Source organism: Teleopsis dalmanni, chromosome 2 (genome assembly GCF_002237135.1).
Source record: "Teleopsis dalmanni isolate 2A chromosome 2, ASM223713v2, whole genome shotgun sequence".
Classification (NCBI taxonomy): Eukaryota; Metazoa; Arthropoda; class Insecta; order Diptera; family Diopsidae; genus Teleopsis; species Teleopsis dalmanni.
Window position 1 is genome coordinate 7,635,020 of NC_051847.1, and position 19,264 is coordinate 7,654,283.

The 19,264-nt window shown below is 27.9% G+C and overlaps 1 protein-coding gene across 3 annotated transcripts in view; it reads right to left on the reverse strand.

The window, feature by feature from the left end:
- The window catches only part of LOC119678277 (putative inorganic phosphate cotransporter), a 79,718-nt gene that overhangs the window by 11,224 nt on the left and 49,230 nt on the right, over window positions 1–19,264 (reverse strand). For 2 of the 3 annotated variants that reach the window (XM_038090028.1, XM_038090027.1), the window contains exon 2: window positions 16,251–17,202. In XM_038090028.1, coding sequence (XP_037945956.1) covers window positions 16,251–16,311 — 61 coding nt within the window. In that variant the 5' untranslated portion in view covers window positions 16,312–17,202. Of the gene's footprint in view, window positions 1–7,705; window positions 8,104–16,250; window positions 17,203–19,264 lie in introns of those variants that run through there. The other variant, XM_038090029.1, reaches the window with a different exon arrangement.

The following is a 19,264-nucleotide window of genomic DNA, read 5'->3' on the forward strand; positions in this document are numbered from 1 at the left end:
ATTTTTATGCAGATAAGATATGAACATGAAGATATAAAATGAGATTTTATCAGAGAGACGAATGATTGTGGGAGATTTAGCAACTACAAATAATAGTTTGTAGTTTGAAAATTAGTTTCAACTTTCCAAGGTAATAGGATGATGGATTATAATAAAAAAAAAAACCCAGTGGGAAATGTTCTATATGAATGACTATTGGAACTGAAGAAGAAATAGATAAAAATATGGGTTGAAACGGGACTAGTTTTCGTGCCCATTTTAATCAACATCACAACTGAAGTATGAAAATATTGGTATAAGGTATGTGAATTGTAGATTTGGAGGCTTTATACATACTTTGTTTATATATAATATATGGTTAATATAGAGATGGTCTTAAAGTTATTAGAATTGTTTTAGTTTTGTGTGAAATTTTAGCCAAGTCAAGAAAAACAATTTAAAATATTTTAAATTAAATGAATGAAGTCATTTATTGTTTGCGTGTTTTGCATGAGGTGCGGCCAAAATAAAAATAAAATAAAAACTTAGAACAGAAAATAAAAATTATTTCATTTCGAAAAGTTTTTAGTCGCGAAAATTGTGATGAGTTCATTGCAATTTTAAAGCCAACCACAGTAGATAAAATTTCAACTTGTGAAGGTACAAAAAGAAAATATTATTTAATGTAATAATAAAAACTTACAAAATAAATATAACTATTTGACTATAATAAAAGTAACTTTAAATGTCCACATAAAGTGAAGAATATCGTTACCTCGTTTTCATACATACATGAGGTACATACATACTCTTTAAAGGTTATTTGAATATCCTATGACATCTGTTGTGCTACCCTTGACGAGAGTCTTCTAAATCTTGTTAATAGTCAAATAAACTGTTGTCTCAGCTACTTGGGATTAGTCTAAGTCTTCTCATATATTTCGTATTGGATGTTATTATGTAGGATTGTAAACAAATACTGAGGTATTCCATAAAAACAATTTGGATCATATGAAATAGATTAGAGTATCGACTGGCATATAGTCAGTAAGGTGGATTAAGGAGTACATTTATACATATATTTATTCATTACTAATGCATCTTGATTGTTTATTATTGTTTATTAATATAAAATAATTTAAAATACTTTGTTTATATGAAAGTCATCCTACTCCTCTTTTGAAATAAATTTTGGTCTTCAAGCCTAGGCCTAGGCAATCTTTTGCTCAAACTTTTGTATGACTAGAACATGAACTTTTATTCCACGTATAGTCGATCTATTTCATTAGAGGACTGACTGTGTTAATATAAAAATATATTCAATTTTAGAAAATAGTAGGAAAGCAATATCAGCAAGTAATCACTTCGTCATATTAACAACGTACATCAATTGAATGTGAATATCATTTTTTGTTGAGTATGTATTTTAGAAACACTGGTTGTCTTAGCAGTTGGAAATACCGAATGTAGCGTACTACCTACCGCACACTTAATGTGCGCTTAAAATTCCATGACAATTGTCGAAATTTATCAACGCAAATGCACACGTGCTTCTCGGCTGATGTACGAATTTAAATATTTTTAATTATACGAATATTTCTACACTTTTGCAAAAAATGTGCGGATCTGTCATAATCTCTAATTATACATAAATTCACTTCATTTTGAGTTTTGTTCTTATTTCAACTCATTTATTTGTTTATTTGTTGATATGTGTAGCTACTACAAATTAGTGACCGAACATATATGTAAGTATAATGGTTCTAATGTGCCTAAAGCACGAGATACTTTCGTATCTACAGCACATGCTGTGAACTTGCATAACGAACGTTGTGCGTTGTGTTATACAATAGAATTCATCTGTCAGATACTTTTGTTATGCTACTTTAACACTCACTTATTCATTTCATAAATCTAATTTGAGGTTTCGTGTTTGTGACATTCGAAAACATTTAGATCTGGTAATGTGAATTTGTTGACGGAACCCGTGACTATTTTCTTTTCAGATTTTTTGCACGCTCTTGCCAGAAGCGCTTCGTCATCGTTTCACTGAACGTTGCTCCGTCTTCCGTCGGAGTAATATGAGACGACGTATCGGAAGTGCAGGGCATTTAACTAATATAACTAAACTTCGATATTGAAAGATACTTACAAATGAATTCATTGTAGCCACTACAGCAAAATCGATTTAAAATTTGATTTAATATGGTTAATACTACAGCTTTTGTGTATTAAAGAGTATCAGAGGGTTACTTTTTCAATTTTTTTAACAGTAAATACTTGATGGGAGTGTTAATGAGTTAATAAAACATATTTTATTTTACACTATTGGCTTATAATTTTTAACAGGTTACATTTTTAACATCACATAGAAATTGTGTAAATTGTGAAATTATAACTATAAAATATACAACTAAAATTGAATTAGTTAATATTAATTAATAACATATTCCCTTAGAAGACTTTTGTTTTCATTTTTAAATCAGAAATGATTATATTTGTTTATTGAATACGAACACACAACTTTTCTATTGTATATTTTATAATTTATTGCACGAGAAAAATTTTTAAATAGAACCTAGTAATAATATCCATATCGTAGGAAAAATTCATATAAACTGCATATAATATAATATTTTCTTTAATTTCCAAATTTTGTAGAAAAAAATTGTAGGTATATAGACTTTTGACTCATAAAACTGCGAAATGAATGTTTATACTATGCTTAACAGACTGCATAGATAACCATTATCTGCAATAACTTAAAAATTAGGTTTATTTAATTGTTGAAATCAATAGTGCAAATAAGTTGATATATAAAATATATAAAATATATAAGAAAACCTTAATTTACTTTTAATTTTTACAACACATAGTAAATATTGTATTAAAATTTTTGTTTTTTAATTATAAATAGATAGATAAATCAGCTTAATAAATAGATAAATCACTTTTTTATAAACCAAACTATATATTTATGTTATCATAAAAATATTGATATTAGTTTTTGAGCTAAAAACGAATATAATGCTAAAAGTTAATATAACTTTCATTTCGACAAATTTATAAATACATTTAGATAACATAGATAATATTTTTCAAAATTTATATTACTGGCGATATCAATTAAATAAATATAAATGATCATATAAAAATTAAATAACTTAAAGATAAATATTTATAAAAGATATACAAGTTGTATTAGTTAGTATATATACTATATATTTATTTCCACCTATATCAAGTTTTCCTGCAGGGTCAGTTAACCCTAGTTATGAATAGCTTAATGCAGAACAATGTTGTAGCTTTAATAATGTTAAGAAACTGTTAAAGCTGCTAGAGCTTTAACTGGAGAGCTTTTTAAAGCTTACAAATAAATTTTAATAAAAAATGAAACTGAAATAAATAAAACTGAATAAATCATTTATATATAATTAATACTATGTCACAGTATTTACTAAAACAATTCGGCAATAAAATCTTATATTAACTCTAAAATGTATTTAGCATTTATTAGTATTTAGCATTTATTAGAAGAAGGTCCGCATATTTTTTAGAAAAGATAATGATTAATCTATCTTAAAGATAGCAGCTGTTAATAATTTAGTTTCAAGTATCTGTTATTAAAATATCTAATATAATTTAGGCAATAATATTAACGAAGGTGCAGAGACAAAAAACATATTTGCCAGAGAAAATACTTAACAGAGAAAAGTAGACTTTATAACTGTTATACTCGTGTATTGTGAATATATTCTATCTTTAACTTATTCATCATTAGTATTATGTATTTATTATTTATAGTATCTTATTACTTCTAAGCCAAGGAGTTTCAAGATATAACCAACATGTAAAGCGCACTTTAGATATTAGTTTGAGAAAATATTTGCCATGACATAGAATATATTAAATCATTAAAAAAAATTTTTTATAAAATTTAATTGCATTTTTATTTAGTGTAATTATAATTTTTACACATTTTCATTTGCACTTTCAATCAAATATCGCACAAAAAAGAAATGATTTTGTGCTTTTCATATGACAAAAACAATTTCAAACAATAACAAAATAATTAAATTTATCATTTGCGATAATTAAAGTGATTACGAACAAATTAGCGATTCTTAAAAAATATTTAAAAATACAAATAAAATTTATTTAAGGAAATTATTTTCAATTAAAACAAATTGCAGCGTGAATGCTATCACAGATTTTGTTCAATTACAGTGCAATCTGCAGTTAATTCTCGTTTATAACAAAAGCTTTTCATGTTAGTTAATAAAAGCTTTTTTCACTTTATTATTTTGATTTGATGGTGAGAAAACTACAGAGTGAATCGCAGCAAAAAACAAAACCCTGGTCACAAAGTTTATCGTTGATTTCACCCCCTTCAATATCACCCATTCTCCTTAACTCATGCCCTTGCTTTCTGGCTTAGATTAATCTAGTTCACTAGGTATTAAGTTTAACTACTCTCATCTCTCTCTCCCCTGATTAGTGGAATGAAGTTTCCTCAATGCTATGGAAATCTTCTCCATTCCTAAGAGGTGGTTTTAGTCTCACACTGTGGCTTTCGATGTAAAAAAAGAGAACGCGGGCGTATGAGTTTCCTACCAGAAAATGGGAATAATTTATTATCATAAAGAAAAAGTTCAGCAGTTACTAAAAACTACTGACAATTAAATAGAGCAGATGTTTTAGTTGTCTAAACTGTTATTCTTGAGATATGTTATAGTTTTCTTAAAAATCGTATGCTTAAGAAAAGAGAAAAAAGGAATTGGTTTTAACAGTCAATATGCTTAGATAGAAACACATTTTTTCATACATACATTTTATTCATAGTGCAGTGACGTAGCACTTTTTGTACTATTTTATATTTTTCATTGTTTTACAATTTTAAAATTCAATTAGATCAAAAAATCTAATGCATTATATCTTTAATTATATGCATATATCTTTGCATTATTCATTATTTAATATTATCATTGACAGTTTTATGTATGTGTTTGGACTTACTTAAAAACTTCACCACGTTTGATCTACTCAGATATCTGTTCTTTTTTTGCACTGTTTTTTCTTTGACTTGTTTTTACTTTGTCAGTCAGCCAGTCCGGTATGTTTTCTCAAGTGTTTTTGAAATCACCAGAATGACTATCTACTAGTTTGTTCTTCACTTAGTACAAGTATTTGTGCCCCTGGCGAGTTTGTTACGGATCTACCAATAACATATGATGCAAGTTGCTAGCACGTGCATATCACCTATGTACAATTTGCTTTCAATTTACATATGGCATAGAAAGTCATAAATTTAGTTTGCATACCTGTTTTATAGTAATTTATTCAAATAAGTTTATTATATTATGTATATATGCAAGTTCTATGGCAATTTAATTCTGTTTTAGAAACAGGCGATAGGCTCAATATGGTAAACAGTTTATAAAATGCTTGTTCTTACAGGAAATCTAGAGGTTATTCTCAAACATATTCTAATGTAAAGAGAGAACATATTCTAATGTCAATGCAAGAAGGGATTAATCATAGCGCTTTACGTTAGGATCTGATATGTTGAACAAAAATACAAGAATATAGCTCTACAAAATTACGAACTAACTCTTGAATACACTGTTTACATCAGTCTTTCTGTATGGAGATACGAGTATAGAAAATCAAAAAATTGAGAGTATGCTAATCTTATTACAGAGTTACGATCTAATCTGTTGAGTAAGAAATCAAGAAATACGCCTTTACAAAACTCTGATTACACCAGTCTTTCAACATGGTTCAGAGATATAGCAGAAAAAGAGCTGATGTAAATGAGATAGTTGAGTTTGAACGAAAACTGTTTAGAACTTATTTAGGGCACACCAAGATAAACTGATGGAAATTTTAAAATAACGTAATATGATTAAAATTCTAGTGTTGTGTACTTAATTATTTTATGAAATTATAAAAATTTAAATAATCGCGTCTTGCAACCGAAACATCAAAGGAAACTTCTACAATGAAATGTGTATGGGTTAACTAAAAATATTACCAGTATCTCCACTGATGTAAGAAAACCCTTGACGCAAACGGTGTTCTAACCCTTATCAGAAAGCTTTTTATGTGTTCTATTCAGTTAGTGTTGTTTGATAGCACAAATATTCAACCACTTTCGCAAATCTCCTCCCTAATGATAATCTAGAATACTGTTAATTCTAATTCTTATTATATTGAAATTTTGGAAGACCAAAAGCCAAATGAATTGAAACGAACGAAAAAATCTGCAATTGCATTATCTAACAGATCTTATGAGATAGTAATAAGAGATGGCAAAAAAATATCCTATAGAAGATCAAATGTTTAATGAATTAAGTGAATAGTGTTCTGGTTTGGGTTCAGCGATAGCTCATCTATGACATCATCTATTTGAAGGAATAATTTTATGTTCTTTTAAGCATATTATTTACACAAAAAAAATAAAAATAGTTCGAACCCAAGAACTACACTTGTAAACATTTTTTTTAAATTTATCTATATCCACAATACGTCTAGAAAAGTAATGAACTGAACAATTATTACTTAGCGTGACTCCACTAACCTTCGCAAATTAGCGTTGTGTTCAAAACGTATTTACACTTAAATGTAGTTTATTTTAAATATTAAATAATTAAATATTTTAAAAATTTTAAATATTTACTTGACATGTTCGCACTTGTGTAGACTTAAAGCGAAAAATCGCAAACAAATGCTGTACTAAAGATAAATGCGGGTATGTAAATGAGTGAAAAGATATTCTGACTTCATTCGCATGAATAATACGCGTACGTGAAATGAAGCTCAGATGGATTCGATACAGAATGCGATCTTCATAATTTTGGAGATACATTGTAAAAAAAGATGGATAATGTATAATGTAGACTGAAAGTCAAAAATTATTTCCGCATTGTAAGGAATAATAACTTCAATTTAAATACGACACTTAGCTTCTTATATGTAAATGAGATATATAAATAAATTATATATAAATATCAAAAATATTTGCTTACTCTCATTAATTGTACTAATTTATCAAATTTCAAATAAACCGGATAGAATGCCTTGTGGCGAATTACCTACAGAAATATACGAGTATATGATTATTTCTAAAAACATTATTTTTAAGAATTAAGTACTTTTTGCCAGAGGAAATTTCTATTAAAAAGAAATAAATTTTTTTATTTTTGGCACTTAGACGCTAAATCAACTTTTGAGGCAGTAATTCATCAATCTATTGAGTTCTCGGAATCATTTTGTTGGGAATCACGTCAAGTGGATCTTTCAGCGGATTTGATATAAAATTACTTATAAAAATTAAAAGAAATATTTGTATATGCAAAACATTTCTCAAAATTAAACTAATTTAATTGAATTGTTGTGTGAGATTACTTAATTGCTCTAAAAGCACGTAAACATATAAATTAAAGTGCTTATTCATTTTAAATGAACAAATCACAGCATTTGTTCAAAAATAATATAAAAACCTATTTAGTTTTGTTCTCATTTATTATTAATTTGCTATAATATATAGTAGGAATGTATATATAAACAATTTACAATACTTAAAAAAATTAATGATTTCAGAAATATTCAAAATGTATGAATATTTTATTTAATTCAACTAAATTGAAACTAAAATAAAGCTTAATTAATGCTTCAGACTAACCAAATTTCATTACTAAATACTAGAGTGGAATAATGTACTTACATGCCATATTAGTGACATCAGTTGGATATAGAAATGGTGCACTGTCCGTAAAGGAAAGTAAGTCTTGAGCTCATATGTGTATGGAATATATGCAATTCGGTTCCCTCGGAATATAACGGATTTATATTGATATACTAAATAAACTTCAAAGATGCAAGCAAAGGAGCTTGCATCCTTCATAATTTCACTCTCCGATTGTTTCACTTATTCATTAATTAGTGAAGTAAGCCAAGTTGTTGTTGTTGTTGTTTGTGCTGTTATTTTTATTGTTCAGATATATATATACTAGCTTGCGTAAGTATGAATGTTAGTATATACGATGTATGAATTAAGTTCTTTCAGAAGTTATTTCTTTAGTTTTAATTTAAGCAAGTATACATTACAGCAATAAATTACAATCTTTATTATATTAATAATTTTAATTTAATTCAAGCTCTGTTATATTCTAAATAGATTATTTGAAGTTGATCTGATAATAAATGCTTAGTTTCCTATTTTAGTAAACGTACTAAGAAACTTTCAAATTTAGGAAAGCTTTAATGATAGAAGTCTGCTATAGGCAAAAGTAGAATAGTATCAAATATTTTAGCCCCTAAAAATCTCTCAAGCAGTGCCTCCGCGAGAATGTCAAAAATGGTGCCTGAATCAAATTGAACAGATTTGCACACAAAGCATGTAGTTTGCCCACTGAGACCTCACTTACCACTGAGACCTCACTTACTACTGAGACCTAACTCTCTACGCATTGACTGGATTATTATTCATCACTTCATCAGACTAAGCAATAACTGACCTCAAATCTGCATACCTCGCTGAGGAGCCTATAACCATTTTAAGATTCGTTAACGCACCTGTCAGTTTTCATAAATAATTTCAGGGCTCTATTCTTTATGTATTTTATGATCGGATCAATCTTAAGGACCCTGAGGATGTCAACCGTCCTAATGTATCATGGCACCAGCAATTTGCAGCTGTCGAATAGTAGTGTTTGAGGCCTTGCTGAATGCTACACACCCATGTACAAGTGACGTTCGAATTATTTGGCTATATATCAGCTACTAAATATAATATGTACGATATATTGTAATTAACAATCAATAGTTAATATTTTTTTATCTAACCAATAAGTCATTAAAATGCATTTTGCCTCTCAATGGTGAATGGTAGAAGAACAACTGTATTAAGCGGGTATTACACATAATTCTGGAATATTGAATTGGTGCATTGGTGAATTGGTAATAAGCCTTATTCGTTTTTTTTCGTACACAATCTGATTTTTGTCGGCTTCCATTCAAATTTCATTCTGTTTTAAATCATGGAAGCGGAAACAATGTTATATTTCGCGCATGTTTACTTTATACTGATGAGCAAAGTATATTTTTACTGTACTTGTAGTATTCTTTGTCAATGAGTGTTCAAAAGATTGTACTTTATTATTATTTAATTTTTATTTTTTTAATTATTATTTTTTTATTTTTTTTATTTTATATTTTTTTTTTTATTTTTTTTTTTATTTTTATTTTTTATATTTTTTTTTTTGTTTTATTTTTTTTTTATTTTTTTATTTAATTTTTTTTTTAATTGATAAATTTAAGATATTATTGATGTAAATTAACTGCCTTTATTTGTTGTACAAGTTTCTAATTTTCTAAATTTTACATTTATAATTTAAAATTAGATTAAGTGATTAAAAGATGAATTTAAAAATAAATCCAAAATTTATTATTTTTTTTTTTTTCGTAATTTTATATTTCAATTAATATTACATTTATTATTTCAATATCTTGTTTCTTGTACTCAAAAAGCTTTAGCTATTATGATTGGTGTCGTTATATATTAGTGAGTTTAATTTTCTTTGATCTTTATTGTTCATGTCACAGATGAGAATCTTGTGTTTTATTTATAATTATAAACGTAGATTCACCTTCTGTAAATACTGACAGCTGGGTACTCTTTTATTTTATTTTTTATTTTTTTTTATTTAATTTATTATTTTTTTTTTTTTTATGTTTTTAATTTTATGTTATCCTTTTTTTGTAATAGTGTTATTGTATACTCAATAATATAACTAATATTTCTTAATATTTGGATTAGTTACCTATTTTATTAAAATTATTTTAATTGAATACAGTACGAATCACTGATATAATAAAATTATTAGACAGCACTCGTCAATGTTCATCTGTTATGTTTAGTAAGAGAAAACAGAAATAAATATGTAATCACTCACAGATATATATATATGGAAGTCTGTTTCTGCTTCTGTGCCTATAGTGGAAAGGAATTATTCTTAAAAATGTTTTAATTCTATATAAATTATATAACAACTTTTTTATTGTAATAATAAACTGTAATAAATTAAAGGATAAAAGTATAGTCTAAAAGTGTCAGATATACCCTTTGCCAAAAATTTCATTACTAAATCATTATATGACGCAAATCAGAAGCTGTCACACACTTAAACACATTAATAATATTATTTAGTATCACATGAACTAATGCGCCTGAAAAATGCTTAAATTATTGAAATAAATTTATTTACTTAAATAAAATTCGATTATTTTGAAATCGATTAATTTTATGTTTAGCAAGTATTTTCATGTGGCATGTAATGATGTTTTTGCAGTGTCAAATATGAGAATTTCATTGCCAATGTCAGTGGCACGACATGTCGCGACGTGTCGAAACACAACCAGAACATGTGCAGCACGAGGTCGAGCAGTTGTGCGAAGTGTCTTGATGCACTGCACTAAAAGCTGGGAAAGAATCAATCGCGCCGAAGAAACTTTTGGCAACCCACAGAATAATTTAATTGATTGCAGTTTTTGGTAAAAATTATTTGCCAACACACAATTTTGAATGAACTAAGGCAATATTTATTTTATTTTCAATATCGTCAGATATTTTGGGATCCCGAAGCTTTTGAGAACTGGCCAAAAGTATATTTAAAAATTGCTTAATGTTATGTGTCAAATTGTTTAAGATATTTTTAATTTACAAATAAAGACATTTTCATTTAAATATTTTTTAATGAATAACTAATGAGATTATTTGGTCGTAAATATAGTATATATAGGTCATATAAGGAGTAGTAAATGGATTTCTGGGGGAAAATTTTTATAACCCCATTGTTAAATTGTTCTATGAATGTAATAGTAAAACTTATAGAGATCTCGTTGCCCAAACACAATATTCATGTCTTGGAGGCAAACTTTGTATGTAATGTTTTCATAAAATGAGAAAGTTTCCTACGACATTCTTATCATAATCACTATCATCATCATTATCCAAGTTAGTGCATTTGGGCACTTTTACTATTTGATAGCTGAGGGGTTTCTGCAGAGTCCCACCCATCTCACTGACTAATTTGTGTATTCCTCATAAGCCTCGTGTTTATTCAATGACTAAATAAACCGCCCCGTGCGGTTAGTGATTACTCTGAGATTAGATAGCGCTAAGTAGGGTATAATCAACAGCTTTATTATTATCATTACCACTATCGAAACCATTATCCCCATCACCAACAGCAAGAAAGACCGGAGTGAATAGATGGATAGTCACATCTTTCCATCAAATTATATTTCTCGCTTTCGTCATCTATCTCCAAAATGTATTTAAAGTGTTACTCAATCGGTGATAACAGCGCCATATCATCTTGTGATGGCAGCCCTCTTCTTTCGTCACAAATGGACATTCTAATATAATGTTGTTTCACTAATCTATTGGCAGGCATTCCTACCACGTGGCGTAACCACCATATGAGTTGAAAGTGGATATATCTTTTAACATTTTCATCAGTAGCCTACTGCACTTATTTAAGCTAAACAATTAAATTTAAATTTTTTACACAATCGATTTGTCATAATTCATTGGATATCTATTTTGCTAATCAGCTATTGGATATATAGTAAGTGGATATAAAATCCATAGTGTAAAGTTCTATGTGTGTTATATTTCATCCCATATGATTTGTAACAGACCCGTTGCAAGAATTTATTTCGGGACCCTTTCAAGAAATATCAGAATTTCACACAATTCTAATGTATTAGTAATGAATATACTATATATATAATTATAATCCCTCTAATAATTTTGAGGGAAATAGGAGAATAGAGCAGAGAAGTACTTAATTTGATCTTTAAAAGTTGATTAGAATTCAGAGTTAAAATTATTTATAATTCGTGTTTACTGAAAAATTACTCGAAAATAATTTTTTCTGGTTGACCTTTCGTAAATCAAAACAAAAAATTTAATTAAAAAAAATTATCTGAGAATTGTAATGAAAATAAAATTCAAAACAAAAACAAAAGCGTTAATTATGTTTCAATTGGCGAGTTCGTTTCACGTGAGCGAATTTATTGTCGGAATTTTGTTTATATTTTTACAATTTTTCACGTTGTCTGTTAAGTTTTCGCCGGTACCCGGTTTTAAATTTTAAATTCAGTGGAATTTAAGGTCTACAAAAAATTTTTTTTGCTGATTTAATTTTAATATAAATATTTTATTTAAATTTTATATAAATAAAATAGCAAAGTAGGGACAAAATTATTTCTAAAGCCAATTTTGTTGACATTCTTACGTGAGCTTCTCCAGTAGAACGGATTGACTCGAGCTTTTGAAGCTCGGAATTCAGTCAAGCGATTTTAACATATAATTTTAGTTTTGTTTAAAACTGAAAACAATTTAAATGATTTATTTAAATTAAAGTTAATTATTGTAATATATATACAATAAATAATTTATAAACGATTTATATGAAGTAAAAACTTTCCCTCGAGAGTTTCTTGCAAATTTTTAAAATTCGTAAATGTTGAATGCTTAGAAATATTTATCAAATATTTATCTATTACTTTATCATGCATCGATCATAAGATATATTTTCTTATAATTATAAATAAATAGTTAGGTTAGGTTATGCTGGCAGACCAAAAAGGCCACGCGTAGACCTTTAAGGTCCATTGCGATACCAGATTAGAGTCTTCATTTTTGTAGCGATAGTGTGCATCGCTTAGGATGCGCTTGTTATTAGCTAATTTTATTAGAATTTCAACAGAAACTCCAGGTATATACTTCAATTTGGTAAAATTGACAACCTCTAAGTATTTTTGGCGAGTTTTCGAGAGAACCGGACTGTTACACAGCAGATGCTTTAGGGTTTCCTTTGCACCTGGTTCGTTGCATTTCCCACAAGCATCGCTGTGAATTAGGTTTAAATAGTGATAAATAAATAGTTACTCCCGTCAGTATATTATTGGTTTACTTTAAAGAATTACTGGCTTTTTAAGGATTACATGAGTTAAAGTTTCTAATATACTACTAATAAGATTAAGTGAATTTTCTTTGGTAATATCACCAAATTAAGGTGATTACATCAAAAGAGATCGCGTGAACACTACAATTCTTACTGCAGTTCTTACTGATCACTGGTGTGTAGGAACACACGCAGAGAAACTGCGCATTCCCCATAATCCTCACTGAGAAAGAAACCTCAGAAGAAAGAAACCATAATACATTTTCTCTGTGAATGCCCGGTTTTGGCGTCTAGAAGATATAGGTTCTTAGGAAGATACTTCTTTGATAGTTTATCGGACTGTTCATCGATGAAGACGAAAGACCTATTAAATTACCTAAATTCGGCGGGGTGGACTTAGTGTCTACTCTTCTATACTTGGGTTCTTGAGAGGAATGTGGTAGCAGAGCGATAAAAAATCGCTAATTGAGGTACATGGAAGTTATCTAATGGCCTGCCACTGCAACCAACCAACCAACCATTACCAAATTATTTATTTTTGGCTATAATTTTGTTTTAAATTCAATGTCATGCATTTTTGTAAATGAATTAATTTAATTAATTTTTATTAGTTTAACGCGTAAAATATTATCTTAAAATTTTAATATGCCAAATTGCAACATTAAATAACGATTTAAATGATTAAATTTAAAAAAATAAGAAGATCGAGAATTGCTTGATGATACACTTTATTTATGTATATATGGTATATATTTATTACTAATTTTTTCTGGGAAATATATTACCTTGTAAGTTTTTAGAACAAGCAAATTTAGCAATTCAATATAGATTCAGATCTAAAATTACATTTTGTGGCTTTGTTGTGGGTAGTAAGCGGTCTTTTGACTAAAGTGGGTCATAAATGGGGAATTCTGTTTACATTAATTAATCTTAATTCTGTATTAATAATATAAAATACTATATTTTATGAACAATATTGAGTATTTATTATTGTGACATATAAAAATCTGTTTTACTGAGACAAATAAAAGTCAGGATTCCAATCCAAAAAGTGATTTATTAAGAACAAATTTAAAAATGAAGAAAATTATTTTTTTAATTATTGATTTTTGTTTTTTTGCTATTTAAATTAATTTATGAAATTTTTTTAATATGCTTAACTATTAGTGTTGAGCAAAAAGTCAAGTTCGAAAGGAATAAATTTTCTATATTATTTTAATTTATTATTTAATTATAATAGATTTTTTATATAAATAAAACTACAAATGTTTTTTATTTATAACATTATAATTTGCATCTAATGAAGACCTTGACGTGATAATCTTAGCGCCCTCAACTACTGACTGACATTTATGGCATATAAATCAACGTTATTTTGGCAATAATTCGTTTTAGTTATTTTTATTGAAATAAATTAATATAAAATATGTCCTTATATGGCATCTTGTTTTAGCTTCTTTTCATAAATATTATTTACTGAGCATTATACAGAGGCCTTAAAAATAATTTTATTAAGCAAAATCTTCCAAAACTAGCAGTTGGGCCCTCAGATAAAATATTTTATTGCTGTAGCCTTAAAAAAGTTTATTTTCTATAATTAATTTTGCACATAAAAAGGAAATATTTATTAAGTAAATATTTTAAAAATTTTAAAAAATTAGATCAACATATTGCAAAAACAGTTTTAGTTAATTATTTCGAGGAAAAAATGTTTGCACATATTTAATTAGGAGGCATATGACTTATGACAGTTGTGATTATAAGATAGACTAATTTGCGTAAGACATCGACTATTTCAGATTTCCTAGAAAACACACAATTAAGTTCAAGCTTAGATATTGCACAACAATGAAAAAAACCAACAAAAAAAAAAAAAACTAGAGCTAATTGCAAAATTCGTGCACGCAAATAGCATATAAATACATTCGAAAAAGTACACAAAAGTAAAAAGTAATTTAATCAAAATTTATTTATTATTACTACGCTTCGCGCATAACAAACAACTTCCGTTCTTGCTAATTTAGTAAGGAAAGAACATTTCCACAATTCTAAGTAAATGGCTGAAGAAGGTCTTCAGATATTCTCGCGTAAGTTTCGAGCGCAACAAAGCTTTTTCTCTGTGCGTTAGGTGGAGTGAGTCAGACGTAGGTGGAGTAGAAAGGTTCACTTTGCAAAGTCATGCCACAATTTAATCGCTCTACGAGTATATAATGTAATTGACCTCGCCTGATTTTGTGTATAAGACCAAAGGGGGATATACCAACTACAATAGGTCCGTCATCTTCTAAAATATTCAATTATTCAATCAAATCTGTAGCGCTGAGTATGAGAATGAGTGTGTATTAAATTGTACTTTTAAGTATATATCCCATGATTACAAGTGTATACAGATCTCTTAGATTAAAGTGGAATATATTATCTTAAATTATATTAACACAGGTGGTGCCAGTAGGGGTAAGACACTAGTCAAGACTTCATTAAATAAACGAACAGGTTTTAATCATTTTTAATAAAAGCAGTTTTGCTTTGTATTATTTTAATTTTAATAAATCTTTTAATAATTTATTGTTTTAATGAGAAAAAAAATTTTTTAAATTAATTTTCTTTTTTTATGGGCTAATTGAATAATAATTAAATAAACTATTTTTATTTGTTTTTAAAGGATTTTATTTTAACCGAAGACGAAGACTACTATAAAATTTAATAATAATAAAAATTATAATTTAATACATTTTATTCAAATTTTATAGTACCCTGATGATGACTATAGATTATAGTCGAAATATCGGTTAAAATAAAATCCTTTAAAAACAAATAAAAAAAGTTTATTAATTATTGACCAATTAGTTCATAAAAAAACCGCGAATTATATTAAAATACTTTTATAAAAGTATTTATATTTTAATTTATTTAGGAAATTTTCCAACACAATTGACTGTTTTATATACCATATATTTATCATCACGTTCAAAAGATATATTTTATATCATCGCTTATTTATACTATAGCAATGATCTTGATTAGTGTGCGAGGAATTTTGGTATTGATCAATATCAATAGAGTAATCAATATATCAATAGCTGTTCTACTTAATTGATTATGTAGTTCCAATCTAACTTTAATATACGAAGAATGCCTTCAAGCCATTAATGTTTTTATTTATATTCATATAATTATATTAACGTTCGTATTAAACGAACATTTTTAAAAAGTAATATACAAATATATATATAACATATTTCTTATATATCTAATAATATTAATAAAATATTTTATTATTTCAAATGAACTTACCTTTTGGCTTATCCAAGTCTTTGTCCTCACTGGCGAAGATGTGTTCCTTTGATGTCGACATTTTGTATGTGGTTTATTATTTATTTAGATATATATTTTATAATTAATTAGTTTCCGTCTATTAAATAGTAATTACGTTAAAATTCTAATTTATTAAATTCATTAATTTGCGGCGCTGTTAAAATAGTTTGGAGCGCGTTTAGTGAAGTGAGACAGTCGAAATAATACTGAAAACGTTTAAATTACGAAACTGCGGTTTTCAGGTACTTTTACTTTTTTGCTACTTGCTTGATTACTTGCAGTTATGCGAAAAAAGTATTTAGATATATATTTAGATATATATATAAATATATATTGTATAAATAAATGCAAAGAGTGTAGAAGCCAATATACCACGATTAAATCGGTTGATTTGTTTATCACAATTCGGTCACGTTTGGATGCGGTTTAAATACATTTTTGCATTATTTTATTATTTAAACTTTATTTTTTTTAATTTACGTAAGTAGCTTTTATGTCACTTTTACAATTCTGCTGCTTTTATTAAAAAGATATTTTCATTTAAATTATTTTGCCAAATTTTCGAATGCGTATACTTTATTATTGATCTCGGTTTCTTGATTCTGACTTAAGTGTTAAGCCTGAGTAGTTACAGGTTGTGCAGTTTGGAGCGTTCTGCGACTGTCTACAACAAGTAACTGAGGTTTAAATAATTTTTTTCGTATATTGTTTGTTTATATTTCAGCATTTGTATCTGTATCTGCGTCTGTGTCCGTATCTGTATCTGTTTTTATTGTGCTATCCGTCAGCTGTATTGTTGCTCAGGTTTCTCTATTGTTGCTGTTGTTGCTGTTGTTGCTGTTGTTGCTGTTGTTGCTGCTGTTGTCGTTGTCGTCGCAGTCGTCGTCTCGTCTGTTTTTTGCTTTTGGCGAATCTTCGCGTTATTTGTAGTCTAAATTGTGAAAATTGAAAGAACAAATGAGATTTTTATAAGTGTCATCATATTTTTTAGTATCTTTAATTTAGTGATTTAATCAAATCAAATGATCTGATTTAAACGTGCAAGTCTGTATTATGAGATGAGTAAACTGTGATGTGCTTTAAAATTAGCTGAAAATTTTCAAAAATATTTGTAACGCACGATTTTCCACTTTATTGACACATCAATTTGAGGCTCACATGCGCAAAATTCGTGTGCAATGAAATATTTGCACAACGATCTTGCCCGTAAAAGTAACACGAGAGCATGATTTAGCAGAAAAAGTTTAAGAAATTTTGAATCCTTTATTGACATTTTTCATAAGATATCGAAAAACCGTGAGCAAAGAACTCTTCAATGTTGTTTTTTGCCAGACAAATTATATAATTTAATAAAAGTTTCGAACTACCAGAGTTGTATAAAACTATAATTATGTTAAGGTAGAAAAGAAAACCAGAAGGGTTCGAATAGTAATGAAGAAACAACAACTACAAAAATTAACTTATTGAAATTTAGCTGACCATACAACGCTGTTATAATTATATTTAATGGAATGTTTTAGATTGGACGCCCACGCGATAACAATTTACCATTTGTATGAAGTGATCAATAGTTCATTTTATCTGCCATTACCTAAGTTTAATAATTTTAAAGCAAATTAAACAGATTTTATGTACCTCTATATTGTCACTATCAAAACATGGATTTAGCACCGCCATCGGACCTTAGGTAAAACAAATGAAGTCCACAAATTAAGCAGATTTTATATTCCTCTATCTTGCCACTAATGAATAGTATATATAGTACCGCTATCGGACTTTAGCTAAAAGAAATAAAGTCCACAGTAATGAACCGAGAGATGTTGTAATGAGTTTATCTCTAACCGGGTTAACGAGATGACACTCCTTTAAGCAAATCACAATAGATGTTAACGTTTACAGTGTAATATTCTCCTCTTTAATAAATTTTATTCAATTTTATGTGTCATGACTACTCTAATCAATAATCGGCTTTAAAGAGTTTGAAAAAATATTGTAAAATAGTAGTTCCTGCCACCCAGGAACAAAGATTAATGTAATATCACTTTTGTATAGTATTTATCAAGAAACAGGTCAAGAACGAAATGATTTACATTCTTAATTTATACAACCTCAGAGTTAAGCGAAAGTAACAAACTGAAAGCATCAAATATAATACCAGTTCTCAGGCGAAACTTGACTATAGGCTGACATGAAGCTGGGCTCGGTCTTTCTCTTTGAATTTTTTGTAATCGTGTTTAGCGGCGTTCAAGGAAGAAACAGCAGAACATCTGTTATGGCACAGTCCAGACTTATTTAAATCTAAAGTAAGGCTCTTACAGCAGCCACTTAATCATATATCTTACAGCAAAATAGGATATATATGGAAATCATTTCATCATTGCGTCCAAATGTCTTTAAAAACATCGAATATTTTACCATCTTAATTGAGAAATTATTCAATTGTTTGGTAGTAAATCTCTTGAGTCTTAGTTAATTAAAATCATGTTAGTCCTAAACAACATAAATCTCATATCTGAGTAAGCTCACAAAAGACTCGACACTCACGAAAAAGTTAACAAGCCTGAGAAAAAGGGGCTTCCTGCTGATGACTGTAGATTTTGTGATATTAAGAGTAAAACATATAGCCAGCCATCTTTATTATTTGTATCTTGTGATTTTTAGGAAAACAGTTTAGCATTTTCATATGGATTTCTTTAAGCCGGAAAATGTTGAGTTCTTAAACCAAAATATTGAGGTATATCAAGACTTCATATTAGGTTAACACAATCGATGTTGTCTATCCCTTAAATATAACTGTATAGTCATTCCCGAAAAACCCGGTACTGAAATATAATTTAAGTATCATAAACTTCAAATAAACATTATTTGTCACTAGTAAATGAAGTACTAAGTTTATAATATTAATTTTAAATTTTTAATTTAACAAATATTGGTAACCTTAATTTCAACAATCAAATAAGTTATAAAAATTTTAAAAATTATAATTTTGCAAT